This window comes from Rhinolophus ferrumequinum, unplaced genomic scaffold (genome assembly GCF_004115265.2).
Source record: "Rhinolophus ferrumequinum isolate MPI-CBG mRhiFer1 unplaced genomic scaffold, mRhiFer1_v1.p scaffold_63_arrow_ctg1, whole genome shotgun sequence".
In the NCBI taxonomy this organism is placed as follows: Eukaryota; Metazoa; Chordata; class Mammalia; order Chiroptera; family Rhinolophidae; genus Rhinolophus; species Rhinolophus ferrumequinum.
Genome location: NW_022680426.1, coordinates 71,110 through 95,055, shown reverse-complemented (window position 1 = coordinate 95,055; position 23,946 = coordinate 71,110). Strand labels below are relative to the sequence as shown.

General features: G+C 38.7%; 1 protein-coding gene across 1 annotated transcript in view; it reads left to right on the top strand.

The window, feature by feature from the left end:
• The first annotated feature begins 2,791 nt into the window (after nucleotides 1-2,791).
• LOC117020055 (ankyrin repeat domain-containing protein 18A-like) overlaps nucleotides 2,792-23,946 on the top strand; it is a 91,985-nt gene continuing 70,830 nt past the window's right edge. The window contains 9 exon segments of the mRNA XM_033102256.1: nucleotides 2,792-3,009; nucleotides 3,675-3,789; nucleotides 3,952-4,125; nucleotides 9,459-9,565; nucleotides 10,851-10,988; nucleotides 13,093-13,160; nucleotides 18,546-18,596; nucleotides 21,243-21,279; nucleotides 23,182-23,254. Coding sequence (XP_032958147.1) covers nucleotides 2,927-3,009; nucleotides 3,675-3,789; nucleotides 3,952-4,125; nucleotides 9,459-9,565; nucleotides 10,851-10,988; nucleotides 13,093-13,160; nucleotides 18,546-18,596; nucleotides 21,243-21,279; nucleotides 23,182-23,254 — 846 coding nt within the window. The 5' untranslated portion in view covers nucleotides 2,792-2,926.

Genomic DNA, 23,946 nt, shown 5'->3' with positions numbered 1-23,946 from the left:
GCCCAACATTACTTCACTTTGTGGACAAAATACCCATTCATCATGGAACTTTGTGTTGTTTCCACTTTTTGGCTGTTAATAATTCTGCTATGAACACGAGTTTACAAGTTATGGTGGGAGCCAATGTTTTGATTTCCCTGCCCCCGGATTTCTGGCTCCTGATCTCGCCTCTCCGTGAAGCTTTCTCTGACTGTTTGAACTCTCATTGAACTCATGTTCCTCAGCGCTTGTCAGATAGTCTGTGCAGAGCAATCGAGCCCTAAATTTGACATAGTTTTAATTTTTCATGAGAGAGAATTCTGTCTTTCTCAGTATAAGTTTGTCCAAGGGGAAATCGTATTTGATATGATGGCACCTATCCTTGCATACATTGAAAATGTTTTCTTTAACAGTTGCTAGGATAAAATTAAATATTTCATACCAAACCAATACTTCCCCTTGGAGACATTGATATAATTAAACTTTTATTCTGAAAGTACTTCTCACAATTATATATAAAATTGAAAGCACGAATCTAATAGAAACTTGTTCAATGAAATGCTCATTTCCCCCTCTCCATGAAAATAAAAAAATAAAATAAAAGGGAACCAGCCCTTCCTCTCTGCAGCCAGACAGGGTGTACAGACTGATAGCACGTTCTACCTGTACAGTTCTGAGGACGGCTTTTCTGATCTGCCAGAGCACGTTGCTTTCATCTGCTCTTCTGAGTGCTTGCTAACACATCCCAACATAACCAGTTGCTGGGAATGAATTGATTTGGGAAGTTGGGTTTAGCACTAGAGTCCGTCACTTCCATGCCAGTGGCTTCACCCTGCCTCTCATGGTCATATAAATTGTATGTTCAGTCCAGGAGGTGGTATTTGCACGGTAGTCCATACTCGTTACCCACTGAGTGGAGCAGAGACATAGTAACGTATAAATTGTTACAAGCAGAGAAAATGTACTGTTGGCTAGTGGAGTTGGTCAAAGGTTTTTAGTACTGGGGTTATATTCTGGGCTAATGCTCCCCATTTGCTGACATTGCCAATAGTTTGGTGAATGATTTCAGTGTAACTGGGGTAAGAGACCACTTCCATTGGCATCCTATCTGTGTAAAATATCAGATTTCATTAGAACATAAAATACAGCAACAATAATAATGCTAACTGCAAACCCTTTGATTTTACTGTGTGCTGTGTCCTTTTCTATTGCATATGTTCCCTAATTTAATTTTCCCAATATCCCAGTGAGGTAGATGCCACTATTGTCTCATTTTATAAATGAAGAAACTGAGACCCAAAAAATTTAAGTATTTTGCTCAAGGTCACCCAGCTAATAACTAGTGGACTTGGAATAAAAACCCAGGCATTTTGGCTCTTATTTAGTTACTGCCCCTCAAACTATTCCATGAACTATCTGATTGCCCCCAAGAGTAGCCTGTTAACTTTCATAATCACTGGAATAGCCTGGTAATTCACGTATATGAATATTTAAAATTAGAGTTGATGGGATGCTTGAAATATAGTATGTTTGACTTCTTGGGTCATTTATACTACAAAGTATGATAATTAAGTGTGAGAACTCATTCTAGAAAAAGTGCTACATACCTCGTTGCTGAATATCACTACGGTCACAAAGCTCCCTTTGGGAAGCTATGCACCAATGCCACCGCCTAGCTCACAGTTCAAAGCAATTTTGGAACTCTTTTTCTGGAATGGCCATCATTGCTGTCATCATATTACTCTTGATGTCCTGAATGTCTTCAAATAGTCTTCCTTTCCATATTTTCTTTATCTTTCCATATCTTTCTTTATCTTTATCAATGACATATTCAGTCATTGGGGGCCAGATCAGGTGAGTAGGGAGGGTGCTGCGATAAAGTTATTTGTTTACAGGCTAAAAACTCCCTCACAGACAGTGACACACACAGAGACTATAATGTTCTGTTAGCCAAAAATATGTGCAAACTGTAATAAATTTGGTATGTGAGCATTTGTATTGTGACATTTTCTTTTTTAAAAAAATCTGATTTCTACAATGAACATGTATAGAAATTCTAGTAAAAGTGTATTATTAATAAAGTAATCCTGGGGAATATTTCATTATTCCCAGGAATATGAATCTTGCACAGATAAAAATAATTTCTCACTTTTCTGTTTAAAAATTTTTTTTTTTAAATTAGTATTCTCTGGCAACTTTTAGCCTCTTCAGAAGTAAAGGAAGTCTTTTTATCTGTTCATGTAGAAGTTCATGTATCTATATTTCTATATACACTTATGGTTTTTTATTATATAGAGCTTCATTACCTATAATATTAAATGATTTTTGATTAATCATTTTGGTTCTGTCTTTATGGAAATCAAAAATAGCACATATAAGTGATTATTACTATTGCAGAAGTTCTGCTTTACTATAAAACTTTTGTTTAAAAATATTGAACTCTCCAGCTATAGTTATCTGTTCTTTCAATCCATTTATTCATCACATATACCCTGAATAACTGTTACGCAGCAGACACAGTCTACTCAGGACTCTCAGAATCTATCTCTCAGGCCCTTTTCATCCTTAAATACTTTTTGTTGCCCAGTAGGAGTGAAATGAAAAATTGTGATTGGAAGTATTAGTACCTAATCTCAACTGAAGCTTTTCCTCCCTCATTTCAAACAAAAGGATTTCTACAGTTAGGACATTGTGAACGGTGACCAAACTTGCTGTTTAGCTAGTGTACAATAGTATTAAATACGAATATTGATCATTGGAAATCATCCGATTTTCATATAATCTATGAATCTAAACAGTCAATGAATTGAGCCATCCCTAGTTACTTGAATCCTGAGTCTCCTTTGGCTTCAAGCTTCTTGAAAATCAAAACAAGAATTACTTTGTGATTTTAGTCCTCTTTCCTCATGATGCTCTTAAGAATGAACATTTATTTAGATGCCAACTTATGACGAGAACTGCGGAAGGTCTGGTGTGTTTTCATTATTTCACTTCACGTCAGCCACCACGGGTAGTAGGATGCCCATTCTTGTAAGTACCAGTAACAAATTATTTAAATGCTGCCAGCTATACTTTCAAGGCCTTCTGAATTATACATTGCCTTCCAATGTCAGAGGTGTTAAAATGTGAGAAAAGAAGCATCTTAGAATCACTGAAATACAGTGTTCTTTCTTAATCCTTAAAACCTAGCTGCAAAGTAGGTAGAATGACATCATTTTACTTAATTGAAATGTTGTCTTGTAAGTAGTAGTGATGGTAATAATCCTGATAATATTACCAAACAGTTATTGAGCTGTGTGTTTTGTGCTAGGAACCTAAGGAAACACTTTGCATAGATTCCCATTTAAGCCCATCACAGTGTCCTGTGATGTTAACTACTGTTTTCATCCCCATTTTGTTGATGAGGAAATGGAGGCACACAAAGGCTCAGGGACAGCTAGTAAGTGGTAGAGTTAAATTAGGATCAAACCCGAGTGGAGCTGATTCCCCAGGTCATGCTCTCTGTAGTCACATAGGCTGCTCTTTCGTTAGTGTGGCGAGTGACAAGAGCTCGTGAATGTTGTACTTTGTGCAGAAGAAAACTGCGTGTTGGTTCTGAAGGCATTGGAGTAGTGCGTCATGTTTACAACTGCGTGCAGAACTGCATGTTTGAGACGGTGCCCTGTAATGTCCTAAATGTCCTTTCACCCTCACAGGACTGCTCTCCATTTGGCCTGCGCCTTTGGCCATCCGGAAGTGGTGACTCTTCTGGCAGAGAAAAAATGCCAGATGAATTTCGGTGACAACAGAAACAGGACAGCTCTAATGAAGGTATGTGGTAGCCAGCTCTGTCAACACGAGATGGATTTGATTTTAGTATTTAGAATAAACATGAGTTTATCTCAATTAACTATAACTAATTGTGGAAACTTGTGGAATGCCTACTTTGAATTCCCATAATTTACCGTTTATTTAATGACGTAATCCTGACAGGCCGTGCAGTGCCAGGAAGAGGAGTGTGCAACCATCCTACTGAAACACGGAGCGGATCCACATGTGAAGGACTTCCGTAGCAACACGGCTCTGCACTACGCGGCCAGGGGGCAGAACACCGCGATAGCTGAACAGCTGCTGCAACACCAGGCAGATATGGAAGCAACCAATGAGGTATAGACCCACAGACTGTAGTTACACAATATTTGTAACACATGTGTTTCAGCCACAAGCATTTTGTTTCTAGTCGATATATACTGCATGCTGTACATCGGGCCCTGTCGCCATAGAAACAAGTCCAAAGCCAAGTCAGGAAGGGGATATGGGGTGCCCACAGAAAGGGCCCAGCTCTGTCCTGTAACAGTCCTGTTCCTGCGTGGGAGTGGGTGCCAGGCTCAGAGCCCACCAAGGACTGAAGGCCTGGGGGGAGGGAAGTATGTGGGGGTGGCTGCTGCAGGGCAGGGCCTAGGAGCTGGGGGCTCCTGGGGGTGGGTGGGAGGAGGAGTGGAACCTGGGTCCCGCCAGGGGGAGCTGGGGGTGTGCAGGTGGGGAAGGGAAGCAGCAGGACACAGGCCCTGTGCACCCCAGGCCTCGGGGGTTCTGAAGATTGGGGCAAGAGGGCCAGTCACGTCTGGGCATCCAGCAAGGGCATCCGCCTGTGCTCGTAGCCACTCTGCCAGCCATGGCGCCCCTCGGGGTCTCCAGCTCGGAGTGGGGCTCCTGCTCAGCCTCGCGGAGGTGCTGGGCGGGTTGTAGGTGGATGGTGGGAGCAGGTGATGGGGACGCGTTCACCCCTTTTTGTTCCTGGACGTACATCACCGCTCGCCACTGCAACCCCTGCAGAATGCCCTCAGTTGACACAGGAAGAGTCAATTTTACATCTTTGGAAGCTCAAGCGTTCCCTGAATGCAAACAGTTGGAACTTAATTTTCTAAAATTTTACTTTACATGATGATACCTCTAAAGTAGCAGTAGAGGGCACAGCTCTCTTTTATGCACTTACGACAATTACTTGTGAAAACACAGCTTGTTACAGGCAACACTTCCTTTTTTAAGTATTTGTTCACGTCCGAGTTGTTTTCCAATTAATGCAAAACAATGCAGGAAAGCAAAATTTGCCTTTGAAATCGGCTTTACCTTAAATCTCAAACAAGCAAAAGCATTTTACAATATCATAGAAATCTTCCTGCTGTTGACAAGTTGCTATTTATAAACAAGTGATTTAGCTCTCATTGGCCAAAGCCTAAGAGGGAAAAAGGAAAGGGAAAGGAAATAACTATCAGAAATATGCAGGACAATTTGGAAATTTGACTATTGAGGGGAAATAACAAGAAGAGGTTTTTCAAAAACTCGTGGACACAGACAACTGTTCAATATTTACCAGAGAGTAAAGGGGGGAGGGGTTGGAAGAAGAGAGAAAAGGGGGTCAAATATATGGTGATGGAAGGAGAACTGACTCTGATGGTGAACACACAATGCAATATACAGATGATGTATTATAGAAATGACACTTGCAACCTATATAATTTTACTAACCAATGTCACCCCAATAAATTTAATTAATAAAATGAGGTTTTTTATTTTAGTTTTCCTTCAGTTTATATACTTAGGCAAGGTCCTCTTCAGTTTTGGGAGATAATAATCCTTAGTTTGGGAGAGAGAGTTAGTGAGTTGTAAACTTCCCTGAGACCACATCTAGGAGGGCTCCGAATCCACCAGACTGCAGGTGGCAGATGAACAGGTGGCAGTTAAGTGGGAAATGAGGGAAGGACAGATAATTCCTGTTCTGGCAGAAAGAGCCTCCTAGGTAAGAGTCTAAACTCTGCTGTGAAATCTAGAATGTCCCATGAGAAGTAAGGAGTTTAGCAATAAGGAAATCAAGTTGCATTTTGAGTTTATTAATCCCGTTTCCACTCCTACCCAGGAAATTAAGTGTGGTTTTCACAGGTGACATGTCTCTTCCACTTTTATTTGGCCTAATCCTCAAATGGCAGAGGAAATTGGCAACATAGGCGAGAGAAGAGACTGAAGTGATTGTCTACTGGACTAGTTCTCGGCTAGACTTGTGCTGGCGAATCACACTCATCCCAGGAACTTTAAAAACATGTACAACCATTTACAAGCTAGGCTCTTCCCTGAAGGTTTTGACTGAGTAAAGCTAATAAGGCCTGGACATGTGTTATTTAGAAATATTTCCCTGAGATTCTGATACAACTCTTGGTTAAGAACTACTAGTGCAATATATCAAATCGCAGATCTCACATACTTAAGAAATCTCTAGAAGAGGTGGCGTATGAGAGGTGATTTTCCTTCAGCTCTCTCCTTCCCAACACTCTTCGCCTGACTTTTGAACTGTCTGTACCTCTGGGCTCGAGAAGTGAAAGGGAATATCATTGGCGGTATCTACTGGCTTAAAGAAGAACACCTCTTTCCTTTCAGCCTCAGTCATACACTGGTGCTCAGGGAATCTTGACAAATTTGCTGCTGGGTGGTCTCCTAATGCGTAGAATCGGGCCCTTTACGAATTTTGCATCTTTGTTTGTGCTCAGGTTGTTAGATCAACAAATGCTTACTGCAAGTAGGGTTTTCCTGCAGTAACAGGAAATCATGAACCTACTTTTTTGCCTATTGTTCTGTAAATCCCCAGTTTTCTTTGTGTTTTTTTGATTAAATTTATTGGGATAACAATGGTTATTGTATTTAAATAGGTTTCAAGTGTACATTTCTATAATGCGTCATCTATATGTCGTATTATGTGCTCACCACCCAGAGTCAGTTCTCCTGCCTTCACCATGTATTTGACCCCCCTAACCCTTCTCTACTATCCACTGTCCCCGCTTACCCTCTAGTAACCACTAAACTGTTGTCTGTGTCTATGAGTTTTTGGTTCTTTGTCTTGTTCATCTGTTGCTTTCAGTTTTATATCCTACATATGAGTGAAGTCATGTGGTTCCCGACTTTTTTTGTCTCATTTATGTCACATAGCATAATAATGTCATGATCCATCCGTGTTGTCCCAAATGGCAGCATTTCATTTTTTTATGGCAGAGTAATATTCCATTGTGTATACAGACTACATCTTCTTTATCCAATCATCTGTAGAAGGACAGTTTGGTTGTTTCCATTCCTTGGCCACCGTAAATGATGCTGCAATAATCTAAAGTGTGTGGTAAACTCTCTCAGTATGTCTGTGAAATTCATACAGCCGTGGCATAATCACGATGGTAGGTTTAAACATCAAATCCCATGAAGTTAGTACCAATACAGATGGGAAGTGTTGATAATGTAGTGTCAGCAGTCCTATAATGTAATTGTCCATTGGATTAACAATCTATTAAAAATTAATAAAAATAGATTATGGTTTGAATAAGAGTTGGAAAAATTCTTGAAGTGGGTATAATGAGTTTCAGTGACAGTTTTATTGCATGTTGGGGCCCAATTTTTTAATGAAGCATATGATACTAAAAACCGGAAAGATTTTACATACAAATATTCACATTATACACAAGCATTTGGAAACAGCAAATATGAAATCCCAAGTGGGCTATAGACTAATTGTGGCTCCTAGATGTTTAGTTTGCCTCCATATGTTGAGTCAACATCGAAAGTTTTGGAGACTGATGAAGAAATAAGGATGTCAAGCTTCTCTTAAAGAATCAAGCCTGGTCCCCTTGAGCCCTGACTACAGGGGTGTCCTGTGGCGAGGCTGCGCCTCTCATATGAGACAGGTGTTTCCTTGTGTGCTACTGTCCCCACCTGGGTTCTTCACTTACTTGGCTCACCTTCTTTGCCAAGGAATACTGATGTTACAGGGCTTTCCCGAAGTGACTGTGAATTACTACTACCAGATATTCCTCAGTTTTTATCCTTCTTCATTTTTAGTCTATTTTGATGTTTGTTTTTTATTTTTAATTGGTATTTAACTGAATAAACTTTTTCTTTAATGAAGACAAGTCATGGATGGGTAATTAAAAAGGAGATGGACTTTCAGTTCACTCAGGACTGGGTTCAATGCTCAGCTTTCCTACGTGTCGTATGTGACCATGGGAACATCCGTAAGCACTGGAGTGTGCGATTCCTGTTTTATAGAATATTTTGATAAACATTTCAAGATTTTCAAGACATTCTATATTGACTTATTATATGTATTTTATGTTAATCTCCTTAGAATGATGGTGAGTTTTTCAAGCTAGAATTCCTAAGTTGTTTTTCTTTAAAAAAATTAAAAAAGACCGTCTTTTTCATTATACGTTCTATAAATAATCATACCCATTGAAATGTCTTTAAGTCTTATGGTTATAATTGTTGATGTTATGCATATTCCAGACAGTATTCTATCTTCCTCCTCAACATGGTTCCTTAAAAATGCAAGTGATTTAGTCGCTTTCGTTATGCTAAAAATAATCCATATAGATCAGTATTAAAACGTTAACTGATAAGCCATGATATTTTATTTCTGATTTATATTTTGCGTGAGCTATAAAATAATTTTAAATAGCAATTAAAATAGAACCAAAATAAAAACAGATTTTTTCAAAAAGTAGATAGGCATTGGGGTCCCAAGATTATCATTATAACTGAAATACAATTTCATATTGAGTTTATCAACAGCTAAGATAAAAACCTATCATCTTATAATGGGAGAAAACCCATGGACCATTTAGTGATAAGCAATCAAAGGTCGTTTGAAGCCTAACTCTTTTTAGTTTAGAATCCATTTCCTTAGTGACCCTTTTGGAACAGGAGAGCCTGAAGTTGTCATTTGGGATCCTGAGAACATTGATAGAAGAGAAGCAAGCAAGTTTGTAGAAGCTGCAGAAACCCTTCACCTCTGTTGGAAAGCTCTCCAAATTGTATCCCTAATGTTCTATGATTTTTCAAACGTTAATGTTTGCTACAGAAAAGTGTTGTCAAATTGGGATTAAGCAACCTGAAACATTTCTTTAGTAATAGCCATGTAAAGCACAGTTTTATAATACTTCTCAAACACAGGTGATCTTTCTGGAATCTTCCTACTGGGGCATAGTAATTAATTTCGGGTAAAGTACATATTCTTTGGAATATAATGTAACAAACAGTACCCCAGAAATAATTATTTAGGTTATCAATTCAATAAAACGACTTAAAGCATTTACGTCTATGTTTTGGAGCTTGGAGATACAGGGATGAAGAATAGCCCCTGCCCTCAAAAAGCTCTCGGTTCAGATGGGGAACGATAAAATAACTGCAGTTAATGCGATAGAGGCTGTGATAGGAGCAAAGATTCTTGGCACCAGGACTGTCAGTGTGTGAAGGGAGTTCTGGGGAATGAGGTGGAAGTTCATCTGTTGGAGAGGTGGAAGGAGGGTATTTTAAAGGGAAGGAGCAGCAGGTGACAGCACAGAGGGCTACTTTTTATTTACTTTCTCTAGTGTATGTTCAAGTTTAGAGGATCTTTTATGAGTTTTCAAATTCAATTTAGAACTGTGTAGTTTTTTAAGCTATAAATTGTTTTCTCTGTTTTACAGTTTGATTTTACACCACTTTTAGTTGCTGTGCGTAAGAACAGACAGAAAATGGTGGAATTTTTACTCGAGAGACATGCAAACATACATGCAGTTGATAAGTGGAAAAGGTACAGTTGTTTGTTCTTTTTTTAAAAAAAACTTAGAACTGTTTTAGAGCGGTAACAGTTACTCAAGTCAGAAAGATTAAATTAATAAGAAGAGGATTAACCTATAATTACAAAGTTAAAAATATCAGCACATCATCAGTTAGGAAGAAAAGCACTGATTCTGACTGGTGAACAGGAAGAACCGTATCCTGCAGGATTCATATTCATTTATGATATCGACTGGTGTCATTTGTCATTGCAGTTTTTGGTCAGATGGTATTATATTAGCGAAAGGGTTTTCACAGTAATTTTACTAGTTTTGTATAGTAGGGACTCTAACTTAGTTTATAATACAATATTAGATTTAGTCTCTCTGACAGTTTTTTTAACCTCTACTGTATATTCAGTTTTCCTAAAAGATGCACGTTAAACATAAATAGGAGTTGATTTGTTGTTTGGATGGCTCTGCTTTAAATTGTTTTCTTCGAGGAATACTGATGTTATAAGGTTTTCCCTAAGTGACTGTGAAATACTACTACCAGATATTCCTCAGTTTTTATCCTTCTTCATTTTTAGTCTATTTTGATGTTTGTTTGTTTTTTATTTTTAAATGGTATTTAACTGAATAAACTTTTTCTTTAATGAAGACAAGTCATGGATGGGTGATTAAAAAGGAGATGGGCTTTCAGTTCACTCAGGACTGGGTTCAATGCTCAGCTTTCCTACGTGTCACGTGTGTGACCATGGGAACATTACTGTCATCACCAAACATGTTTCCCGATGTGGAATCGAGGGAAATCATATCTCCTTTAAGGATGGTCGTGTGTCATGACCGGGCATGTGATTCAGTGCCCGGCACATGCTTATGAGCTCCATTAACTCAACGATGACGATGATTACTAGAATTATTACTACTACTATTGTTTTGAGCCCGCCCAGTAGCTTTAACTTACTTGACTTCTAGCTGACTTTGGATGTACCATATATAAGACTAAGGAAGAAACGGGAAATTCTTCATTGAGATCTTCACCTACTTCAGATAAGTGTCCTCAGCAGAGTTACTTGTCTTTAGAGAACTTTAAATTAGCAACTTCTAGGTAGTTCCCAAGAGGGGCAAGAGGCTTTTTTGTTTGTTTTTTGTCCCTTGATTTTAGCCTTGGACATAATTTACAAGATGAACACTTAAGCGTGTAAATGGTCGATTCTATACAGACAAGCAATATATTGAACTTGGTCAAGTCTATCAATGTTGCTGTTTATGTAACTTCAAGTTCCTAAGGGTGAAGTGATCTCTCTGTTATTTCAGAACGGCCCTCATACTTGCTGTAAAGGATACATCCTCAAATACAGTCCGGCTTCTGCTTCAGGAAGGTGTTGATGTCTTTGCTCGAGATTGCATTGGATGGACTGCAGAAGACCATGGGTTTAATAGAGGTTTGAAGGCGTAAGTGTTTACATTGAAATGCTAGTTATCACAAAACTGAGCTGCAAAATACTTTAACTGTTACTTCTTAGGTAACAGGTGAGACTTCATAACTGGGTTCAGGCAGTGGGGGAATGGCAGTGAGTGAATGGGGGAATAGACATCCTCAGCCAGAAACCAAGCAAACAGTCAGACATGTAAGACGTAGCAAAGGGACGGATTCCTTATCCCACAACTTTGAAGACCTTTATCTTTAGGGATCCCAATGTTCTCCATTTCATTCCAAGCATAACCCTTTTGTGTCAGGTACCAATAATGTCTCTTCTCTGACTTTTCCAACTGGTTATTTGGGGTTGTGAAATGTACAGTTTAGCAGGAAATTCTCTATTTTCTGGAGGCTATCGGCTATGCTCCCCCCTTGAATTTTTCAAGAAGCCAAAGTGTTCCCTAAGTCCAAGGGGGACCATCCTCTTTCACAAGTCAGATGGAAAGGGAAAGAAAGTCATTCTGGTCATTCATTGGTTTCCATTGATTGTGTTGCTGCACGGTTGCTATAGAAACGGGTCCTGTTGTCATGACTACCTGTGCTCCCAGGCTGCCCTTGCTGATCCCAAGTCCTCGGTGTTCATGGTTTCCACACTTGACTTCAAAGTGGCAATATTTTTTACTTGACGTGCAGGTGCTTGCTTACATTCTCAGCCCCTATTCCATAGCACCAGCACCCTGTCCCGGGAGCTTGGACTTCTAGCTTTAGCCACACACACCCTTCCCCAACACTGAAAAAGTATGCAGGGCCCACATCTTAGCCCAGACCTCATGATGACTTACCCTTTTGAGTGTCTTGTTTTGTCTTCTGCTAGCACATGTTAGTTGGAACATTCTGAGCTGTCAGAGAGGTGCCAGTAATGCTGCAGGAAAAGATCAGACTTTCCTTTCTCCTCTGTTACCAGATCTGTACCCCAAGGCCGCTTGCTATCCCATGGAGTATCTTTCCCTGGGTCCTGGAAGATCCCATAATGCCTTTCCCAGAGTAGTAGGCATGTGTTATATTTTCCAAGTCAACTGGGGATGCCTAGGAAGGTTAGAAAGACCTGATAGTTCAGAGTTTCAGGAGGTAGACATGAGATAGAAGTAGTCCAAGCCAGGTCTTGACTGTTGTCAATTTTCTGCCACTGGTGTGATTAGCTACGATAATAGGGGGCAGTTAGGTTATCTGACTTATTGAGGTAACATATTTCTAAGTGCATTTAATTATAAATTATTTAATAGCTGAGATGTACTGAATTACAAACCATAAAGAAAGAGTAGCTAATAACCAAAATTAAAAACATTTTCTGTAAACTGCAACATTTGAATGTTAGATAGAACCTATGAAAAGCACACATTAGGTTTATTTGGAATTCCAAAATAATTTCAAAAACTAAAGCTCAAAAAAACTTATTCCATTGGCTTACCATTTTGCTGTATTATCTGTTTGATCCTCCGGCAACCTGTAAAATAAGGCAGAGAGATGCTTGGTTTGTAGAGGAGAACTCTGAGCCAAACAGCAGTGACTTTTCCGAAAACGGATCTTGTGGACTATAGAACTAGGATTTCTGAGTTCACGACACTTGCCCCTACTAACTCTAATTAGCTGACTGAACTATACTGCCCTCAACATGACTGGTTCACCTTGCTTTTTTGTCTTCCTTAATCACATAAGAAAAATTTTGTACAACTTACCATGTGTTTTTTTTTAACTTAAATTTATAGGGGTGACAATGATTAGTAAAATTACATAGGTTTCAAATGTACAATTCTTTAATATATTGTCTATATATCACATTGTGTGTTGACCACCCAGAGTCAGTTCTCCTTCTGTCACCATATATTTGACCCCCTTTACCCTTTTCTGCTATCCCTTCTTCCCCTTACTCTCACAACCACTGAACTGTTGTCTGTGTCAATGAGTTTTTGTTTCTTTATTTGTTTGCCTTTAGAACTTACAAAACTAAAGCGTATGGGATAATTCAAGTTTTTATATTAGCTCAGATATTACCTGAAATACTCTAAGAATTCCATGTATTTGATAAATGTTTTTCTGTCAGTATTAAGACAGTAATATTATCACCTCTTTTATACATAGCAACGCCATTCTAATTTCTGATTTTAAAAAAGAAAGATGTAAAAAGTCTTCTGACAATAACAGTCGAGGTAAGACTACTAATAGTGAAGTATTCTTTGTTGTCCTACCAGACATACAGTAAGACTAAGAAAGTTTTGCTATTGAAAGAGCTGTTAAAAAAAAAAATGTGTATATTGCATGTATATTTTTTCTTTCTTAATTAATGTCTTTCTTAATAGTCTAGTATTCAGAATTATTATAAAGGTTCATTGTAGGTAATTTAAAATCTGAGAGAGTATTGTGTGAAAAGAAACTCATCGAACCCTACAATCCCATATGATATTTGTGTAAATAAGAAAAAAGATTTTTAAGTTACTATGTTGTATGTTTCTTCTATAATCACCTTGCAACAAGTTCAACTCGTTATAAAAATGTATATTTGTTTAAATTTTACACCAAATGGGTTACATCTAGTGAATGAATTCTTGTAACTACATAGTGGTTTGTCTCTCCAAAATGTAACTCAAACTAGGAACTCAACAATACTTTCTTAGTCCCATAAACAAATGGCAAACAATAACAACTGCAAAACTTAGCCAGTGTGAAGGAATCACAGTGAGACTGTTTTTGAAAGGTATCTACTGATACAAGTCAGTAAAGCTGTGCCTTGTTGAGAAGCATGGGTTATTTTCCATATGGATATGCCAACAAGGTCTCACTATTATCACCTTTTTTCCTCATAAGTCAAAACAGAGTGAGACATGTTGACCTCATTAGAAGAAGATGTTTTCTTCTGTTAGTTGAATAGTTGTCAGTGTAATTTCTCTAGAACAAGATGCTCTGTAGCCATTAGTCAAAAGATAATCATAATAAATGTTCCCACAGCCTAACTCAGGACTCAAAAGATTATAATAAAAGTACAGAAAAGTTTCACAACGACAAAAACGCTATTCTACTCACTGCATGTGGCACCTTATGCAATATGCATCGTGCAATCTGAAATGCCCGAGGACCCCTTTAACTTAGTAGACCTCTATCAAAGCACCTGTGTCGGTGGTTTTGCAAGTTATAGGAAACACAGAGATGAAACGGAATTTGATCTTTAATGTGCCCCTAATACTTTAGAGCTGTCCCTGGTTTATTTCTATGGTTTCTTAAAACAGAATTTTCAAGGGCAATCTTTTCATTCATTTATTTATTTGCCTCTGTAGCCATTTGCTATGTAACCATCAGGTGTCTTTTAGGTCCTAAGTGTTATTTTGATGTTGCAGAAGACAAGCATTTTAAAACCACAGTCCCTACCCTCCAAGACCTTGTTATCATCATTGTCATTTTTATTATTTACTATACTTTACACAGCGCTTACTAGGTGCCAGAGCCCACTGAGAGCTTATAATTACCATTATTGTTTTCTATTGGGTGTGTAGTATGAGGTCTGACAATTAAGTTCGAGAACTTGCCACCGTGCACTTACATTGGCAGCACTGTGCAGACAGCTCAGTGAGGTTTCCTAACCTTGGCATATCAGTGTCTCACAGCTGTGTTCGTGTTGATGTGTGGCAGTGTCTTGCTGAGGGGCACTCATTATTGTTGTGGCGTGTTTTTGTGTGCCATTGCGAGGCTGTCTGAGCTTGAATTAGAGCTATGATCAAACATTAAATTTCTTGTTAAACTTGGCAAGAGTGGAAGTGAAATCAGGAACATGTTAGTGCAGGTTCATGGGGATAATGTCATGAAGAAAACGGCCACGTACAAATGGATTAAACATTTTTCTGAGGGGAAAGATTGCGTCACTGATGAAGAGACGTCATAATGGCCAGTAACGACCAGAACTGAGGAAAACATTGCAAAAATTCATCGAATTGTGAGTCAAAATCATTGGCTGCCTGTGAGAAGCATAGCAAACCCAGTAAACATCGATAGAGAAACAGTTAGGAAAATCTTAACTGAAAATCTTGGCGTGAGAAAGGTGTGTGCAAAACTGGATCCGAAGGAGCTCACCAGTAAACAAAAGCAAAGGAGAGTCGAAGTTTGTCAAGACCTTTTGGAGAGTGAAGACAATGTTTTGGGCCGTGTTTTCAATGGTGATGAAACATGGGTGTACCAATAGGATCCTGAAACAGAGCATCAAAGTGCACAATGGAAGTCAGCCAATTCTCCACGGCCAAAAAAGTTCCATTAGTCCAAATCAAGAGTCAATACAATTTTGCTAACCTGTTTTGATATCAGAAGGATTATGTATTATAAATTTGGATCTACTGGCCAAACAGTTAACCAAATTTAGTATTTGGAAGTGCTGAAAAGGCTGCATGCAAAAGTTAAAAGGAAATAATATGAACATTTAGCCCACAATTCATGGCTCTTGCGTCACGACAATGCACCAGGTCACATAGCACTGTGTGTGAGAGACTTTTTAGCCAGTAAACAAATAATTGATTCAACACATTCTCCCTACTCCCTGACCTGGCCCCCAGTGACTTCCTTCTTTACCCGAAGATAAAGGAAATACTGAAACGAACACATTTTGATGACATTCAGGACATCACGGGTAATACGACGGCAGCTCTGATGGCCATTCTAGATAAAGAGTTCCAGAATTGCTTCACAGGGTGGACTAGGTGCTAGCGTTGGTGCATAGGTTCTGAAGGGAAGTACTTCGAAGGTGACCGTAGGTGAATACCTAGGTAAGGCAAGCTTAGGAAGGAGTTGCTTTTATCAGTAGGCCTTGAGAAATATATCAGTTAGAATGTTTTAGCTGCAGGTAATAGATGACCTAATTAACAGTGGTTACAACAGGAGGAACCAGGATGGTTTTGGGGGTTCAGTGATGCCATCAGGATCCCTGGTGTTGTCCCTGTTTCAGTTGTGAGGTCGTCAGTGTTTTGTTTAAGTCTCGTTTGCTGGCTGGTTAATTAGCAACGGCTCCAAGCATCATATTCGCACACGACAATATCCAAAGGCTGAAGGACTGTGTTTCTGTAGGTGTTTCTATTTTCTTTTTAGGTGTTATTAAAATATAGTTGGCATACAATATTATATCAGTTCAGGTGTACAACAGAGTGATTTGACATTGACGTACCTTGCGAGGTGATCACCACAATATGTCTGGTAAGCATCTGTCACCCTTCAAAGTGGCTGCGATATCATTGATGTTTTCCCTGTGCTGTAAACTACATCCCTGTGGCTTAGCTGTTTCATCACTGGAAGTTCGTACTTCTCGTTCACCTTTTTTTCATTCATCCCCTCAATTCCCTCTCTTCTGGGAATCATCATGTTGTTGTTTTTTAGCTATGGGTCTGTTTCTGTTTTGTTTGTTTTGTTTTGTTTTTTTAGATTCCACATATAAATGAGATCATAAGGTATTTGTCTTTCTCTGTCTTGTTTCACTTCACATAATACCTCTAGGAACTTCCATATTGTTGCAAAGGGCAAGATTTCATCTTTTATGGATGAGTTATTATTATATCAGTTATATTATGGATGAGTTAATTATTTTAATATCAGTTATAGTATTACTGTACACACACACACACACACACACACACACACACACACACCCCAAATCCTCTTTATGCATTCATCTATCGAAGGCACCTATGTTGCTTCCATATCCTGGCTATTATATATACTGCTACAGTGAACATAGAGGTGCAGATATCTTTTCAAATTAGTGTTTTTGTTTTCTTTGGATAAATACCCAGAAGTAGAATTACAAGGTCTCCTGGCAGTTCTATTTCTAATTTTTTGAGGAATCTCCATACTGTTTCCCACAGTGAATATAACAATTTACAAATCCAAAAACAGTGCAGGTTCTGTTTTCCCTTTCCTCCACTTCCTTGCCGACATTTGTTATATGGGGCCATTTTGATGATAGCCATCTGACAGTTATGAGGTGGTATTGCGCTGTGGTTTTGATTTGTGTTTCCCTGATAATCAATGATGTTCAGCTATGTGATTCTGTTAAATAAGAAGAAAACTGAGAGGCTGCCAGTAGATCCCTGTAACATTTACAGGCTGAGGTACGGCATGTGCTGGTTCCCACACCAGTTGGTGGTAAAGCAGTCACTGTGATTAGCTTAGTATAATCATTTTTCTTTGTGGAGCTGGAGAGAGGCCCTGTTCTTTGTGTATTGGGACAGTAAATATCCACACAGCATTGTGGTTCTCCAGTGAGAATGAAGACGAACAGATGGCAAGTGGGCAGGGACTCAGCAATGGTTACTGCAGGGATCAAGGGAGAGTTTTGAGGAGACAAGGAACAAGATGAGATGGCCTTCGGACACTCCGGTTGTGGTATGAAGCAGGGACCAGCAAGCTTTTTCTGTAAAGTCCTGATTTTAGGCCATGTGGTCTCTGTCATACCTACTCAAATCTGCCATTATGGTGTGAAAGCAGTCGTGGGCCAAGTGAATAGGCAAGACCGTGCTACAGTAAAGCTTTATTTACAAAAGCTGATGGCAGGTTGGAGTTTGCTGGCCCCTCACATAGAGGATAGATGGAAGAAAAGCGCATAAAAATAACTGGCAGACAAAGGAGGCTTTTACTTCCTTGGACTAGTGTCAGTCCACTGTGATGTTTTCACCCATCCATGCTGAAAGAAAAAAAAGTCAGGAAGGTTAGTTTATTCAATTGAACATGTTGGTCTTTGCTGGCTTATGTCTTTCTCATTTGTTTTGCTGAAAATAAATCCTATTTATTTAGGAAGTAACAATAACAGTCGGTGGTGTTTCATTTTTCTCCCCCTGTGACAGCCATCTGCTCAGAGCCCCTGTTTGACTAGGGCAGTGGCTATGGCAAAATAAAGCAGAGCATGGAGAGTGTTATGGTTCATACAATTTAGTGATGATTGAATGTAAAAAGTTAGTGGAGAGAGAAAAACTAAGATGATTCCTAGGTTTCCAGATTGTGCACTAGCATTTCAATGGGACATGAAAAGAGTAATTAGGACGTTATCAGATGGAGAGAGAAGAGCAGCAGGTCAACAGGGAAGACACGTTTTTTTCTCTGCATGTTGAGTTTGATGGTATATGTTGGATTACATATTGGATTACATGTTGGATGTAATTTTTTGTTTTATTTTCACTTATTCTGTTAACCACTGCCTTTTCATAGCAGAGGTATGTTTTTAGTTTCATAAGAAATGAAAAAATTTAGAAACCAAAGGAACGCTATAATCAGTGTACATTATTATCCTATAAGTGATAGTTATGTTTTTTCTGTAATTATCCCAGTTACTTGATTGATTCATAACTATTATAAAAATAGTTTTCTGCCTAGTCACAGAAAATTTTCTGCCTAGTTGCAGAAAATTGACAATGAGATCTCTTCATTTTCTCTATAGGAACTGATTCAAGATGTTGTCATTAGGCTGTTCTATTTTTTATTCTGATTAAAATAGGATGGTTGCTTGTTTTACAGTATTTTCTGACATCATTTCATGTATCCCCTTTATGCCTTTATTCAAATATATCTAGCTCTACAGGAATCTGCAAAAGAAGAATCAATAAAAAGAAATTTATCAACAGGTAATTTGCAAAATCACCTACTGACCTTAATCATCTAGAAAGCATCAACCTAAATAATGAAAAAATTCATATAATGCAATTTATTAGAGGTTCTTAACTCCACATTTAGGTTTGGTTATTCACTAGAGCACTTTACAGGACTCATCCTGTAGTAGTACTCACACCTGTGATTTATTACAGTGAAAGCAAAATCAGCAAAGAAAAAAGGTGTATGTGACAGAGTCTGGAGGGAACCAGGCGCAAGTTTCCAAGACTCATGTCCTGTGGAGTTAGCAGGATGTGCTTAATTCCTCCACTGTTAAATTCTGGCACCACACGTGAAATGCTGTCTAGTGGTACCAGGGTCTCATTAGACTCAGTGCCTAATGCTTTCATGGCACGCCAGTCACATGGGCAACGTCCCCCTAGCAAGTGCCAACATTCCTGATTTCCAGAAGGAAAGCGAGTGTTCAGCACGAACCCCCTTGTTTGTACAAGCAGTTCAGGCACCGGGAGCCACACTTAGTGAGGGACTGGTGGGAACCCTCCCCATATGCAGGTTTCCAGACACCAGCCAAGGGCCAGCCATTCAAGTAGGACTTTCAAAGGATAGCAGTCAGGCCTGCTGTGTGAAATCTTTTCTGCACAGCAGTTATAGGCCTGACTTAATTTTGGGTGTTGCTTAAAATTTTAATAGCAAGTAATATGGTGACGTGCCTTGGTACTGGTTTCAGTTGTATCGTCCATTAAAAATTGTAGTGCTGGTTACCTTTTTGCCTTTTGGTGAATATTTCACAGGTATTTGTACATACATTACTATGGCAATAACCATGGCGATTATAATCTTTCCTTTTTATCTGATTAATGTTTCAATGTAGCTTTTAAATAAAATCAGCATAATGATTTCTGATTTAAAATTAGAATAAATGTTGTCCTTTAAGTACAGGGATGATTCCCTTTTGATTCACTTGGCACTACATCCCTATTCACCATGATAAAGCGAGATGTTCAATCACATTTATCAGTTACTTTCTTGCCTAAGCATTCCAAAAAATGATTTGCTTTGTTTATGGATTTTCATATGCTTCATTCAGTTGGGTGAATAATCATATTCTGACACTGGATCTTTATATTCATCTTCAAGGTGACTGTGTTTCGAAAATAGCATTAATGTGTTCATATCTGGTAATGGCAGGTTCAGTGGAAAACTTTTTTTTTTTTTTTTTTTTTTTTTTTAGTAAGCCTTCGTTATTAGAGCAGGTTTAGGTTCAGGGCAAACTTGAGTGGAGAGTATGGCAAGTTCCCGCAAAGCCCATATCCCCGTCCACACAGAGCCTCCCCCCTGTTGACACCCTGCACCCGAGTGGTACGTTTACGACGATCGATGAACTGCACTGACTCAGCATTTCCACTCACAGCCCACACTGTACCTTAGAGTTCACTCTTGGTGGTGTACAGTCTGTGGGGTTTGACAAACGTATAAGGACGTGTCTCCACCCTTCCAGTATCACACAGAATAGATTCGCTCCTAGATACCCTCTGTGGCGTTTCCTCTGCCCTCCCTTCTCCCTAACCTCTGGAAACCACTGGTGTTTTTACTGCCTCTATAGTTTTGCCTTTTTCTGAATGTCATATAGTTTGAATCATACAGTGGCCATCTTTTCGAATGTTTAAAAAATTAAAACTCCAGGGTCATTTAATGTAGTTATTCAAGATAACTTCTTTGTCTTTCGGGGGGTTTTTGTTTGTTTGCTGTTATTCATCGACTGAGCCTCTGCTGATATGTGACTTACAAGCTAAAAAAACACGATATCTATACACATTTGCCATTATGGGGAGGGTTGAGAAAAATGGCATCACACGCTGCTGTACAGCAATAACTCTTTGGACCTTCCTGCTCTATAAGGTAGGTCCAGATAGACTCTCTGCAAATGGAGGGAAACAGTCTCAGGGGTTATACTTGATAAAACTGGAATCACAAAGTCTTTCATACTTACTCTACATTGGAGAGATGGCCAGAAGGAGTCTGTGTGCTGTGTTTTGCCGTGCTGCAAAGGAGGCTGGCTCTTGACTAAGCTGCTAACGACAGGTGTCTCATCCTAAACTGAACACCCTGGACTGAAGAGCGGCACAAGTGGTACTGTGGTACTGTGTAGGAGCAAAACAAGTGTTCTAACTGCCCTTCATGGCAGAAGTCCAGAAAAAGCATGCTATTTAAATTTGACCTTGTCAGTTTATGATACTGCTTTTACCAATGATACCATTTTCATCCAGTCTGATGGCGTCTGCTTAGGATTACAGTCATTGTAAGTAGCACTTGACTTGTAGGTGTCAAATTTTTGCACATCCCGTTTATTTTTCTTTCATTTGATATAAATATATAATACATACAAACAAACATACATAAGTACATACATATACATATATATGTGTACGTATATATGTATGAATATATAAATATAAATATATACACACACACATAAATAGGAGAGGAAGTAAAAGTTCTTCACGTATTAATTGCTCACCAATTATATCATTAATATTCACTTTACTATAGTCTTCAGGTGTTGTCCCAAAGAAATATTTTTTCACAACTTCAGTCTGATACTTTTAAAGTTCTGTGTTTTTCTGTTGTGTATTTACAATGTATTTGAATTTTTTCTTTAGTAGTGGATGAGTGTTCTAAATGTGACCCTGCAAGCAGGTAGGATTTTATGGATTTCTAAACTTGCATGTTAACTAAGAGACTGCGGAGAGAAGCGAGTGACCTTTACTGAGTGTTCTACTCTGGGCGAGACCCTATACTATGTGCCCAACATTGGTTGTCTCGGGTCCTCGGCACAGCAGCTTTGCACAGTAGCTGTGCTGTTCTGCCTAGTTTTTATTCATTAGACGAGTGTGGGTCCGGGAGGTGGATTACTTGACCCCTGGTTCCGTAGTTACCAAGTGGCTGACCCGTGATTTGACCTTCAGCCTGCTTGGCTTCCAAGTCCATTCTCTGGTCCGTCAGCCTGTACAGAGAAGTTGCTGGGCAGCTCTGGGTTCAAGATTCAGGTATAATTCAGGTGATCTCAAAGAGTCCAATTTAGTTTTGTGTTAACGCTGATTTAGTGTTTTCCTACAAAGCCCAGTTAGCCCAAGATTTTGTCTAAATGTACTTGACAATTTCAGCAGTCACGAGAGCCTTCTTTTCACCATCAGTGTTTAGGCCAGATCTCAGTTAGCTGTGGCCACAGAACCACAGATTGTACATAAGCAAGACCTAATCAGGCAAGTGTTTTCAGGTATAATGCGATGTACCCTTCTTGGGACGAATCGTGGTTCTGTAAGTGAAGAACATCTATGTATACACCATGTTGTGTTAATTCAGCACAAATTGAGAGGATATTTCTAATTGATTTCTCTACTTACTGAATCCCCAGCCTGTGTTTCCCTTCTGGCTAATACCTTTCCCTTGTTCTAGGAAGTTTTTTCTTTTTTTCCTAGAGTCTTTCTTCCTTCTTCCATGAGTCTTCTCCATTTTATACTTCTTTCTCTGCTGTTCTCAGGGGTTTTTTTTGTTGTTGTTGATCTGTTGTTTTATTCCACTTCTGCCAGCTAAGTATTCTCCGTTTTTCTAGACAGAATCAAAAGTACATAGAATTTCAGGGTTTTAACGAATGTTAGCAATTAATTATTCAAAACACCCAGTAGTTCTTCATTCTGCCATAAATGTTTTGGTCAAGTGGTTATTCACATGGAAAGTTTGAAACTCAGAGATTATGTGACTTATTTGAGTACAGTGAGTGATGAAATGAGATTAAGTGTAGGTTTCTAAGCCCACTACACTTCCGTTGTTGTCATCCTTTAGGTGAGTGTTTTAATAATGGAAAGGTCTAGTGAATGCAGTGGAAGAGGATAAGTATGGAATTAGCAAGGGAATCCAAGTTTTAAGAGAAACAATACTGGTTGGGATAGGAAAAAGGCTTTTAGAATAGAGATCAGAGATCAGATAAAGGAAAAAAGATGAGAATAGTACGGTATGACAATTTAAAGAGAAATTACAAGAAGGAAGGACAAAGGACGTTGGTAGTTTTCTGAAAAAGCAGATTAAAATAAGGGGTTCAAGGGCATCCTGTACAGGTTGCTGCTTTTCTGTTTGTTGAATTGGAGGAACCAGCCTAATTTAAGAATTTATGAAAACATATTAAAGTATTTGAGCCCCTGGAAACATTCTCTTTATAGCAAATAGGAATGTGGTATCATCCCCCTGCACCCCAACTTAGGGAGGCGGGCTTATGTCCCCTCGAGTCCTAAGGCACTGGAGATTGCTGAACTACACAGATCTATGGCCCACAGCAGGTGTCTCGTCACCTCCACCTCTTTTCCCTACGCGCTGATATCCTTCCCATGTATATGGAGTGTTGGGCAGAGGGAAGACTGATTGTCAAAACAATAATGGAGTTGGGTAGGTGGTAACATGCCTGTGTTGGGAGTATGTTAATTAAATCAAGCAAGAAACTTCATTGAATACAGAAACAGCTGACCTTTTACTTTTTTTGTTGTTGTTGTTGCTTTTGTAAAGAAATGAACTCACTTATTTTTGTTGTGTACCTTTACCCTAAAGTCTTACCTGCAAACCTGGCACTAATGATTCAAGGTCTGTATCAGCTGATGGACTCTTCGATGTTGATACCAAGGTAAAATGCTCCTTTGTGAAATTAACTTTTCTGCTCTGAATTTAGTTTTGTGTAGCACTTGCTTGTAAAATTTAGGAGTGGTCCACCTATCATTGTTTTATGTTTGTAAGGGAAAATTGGTCAGCGTGAACCATTTTATAAAATATGACCATTTGAGGCTTTTTTTTTAACTTTAGAAAGTATTGAACATGGGAGCTGAAAAAAAGAAGGGGCTGGGAAATATATAGTGATAGGATAATTATATTGGGAGGTATCCCACAGTGATGGAGATACGAAATTTGGTTAAGGGTAAAGATTCTTAATATATCTTTTACATTATTCCAACATGACTTTTATAATACTCGTGCCTAAATGAAATCTTTGATGGATTCAATTACATATTGTGATAGTCATGTAATCTTCCTGGTACCTTTCAGTTTTAAAACTATGTAGCATATAATATAGTTTTATTTTATTACACTTTGTATTTTGGTATCATATAGTTGTTAGGAGCGAGTGTTTTCTCTATTTCTTTTCCTTGTGTTTTTTGGTTATATTCAGTTGACATTCAATAATATTTTATATAAGTGTCAGGTGTACTGGGTTCATAATTTAGACTAAAATAATAGTAGAAATTGTGACAATTTAGAATTCAAGTTCTCTTTCTTAAACCCCATATTATAAAGGGATTCCACTATGTTCTAAATCATTGC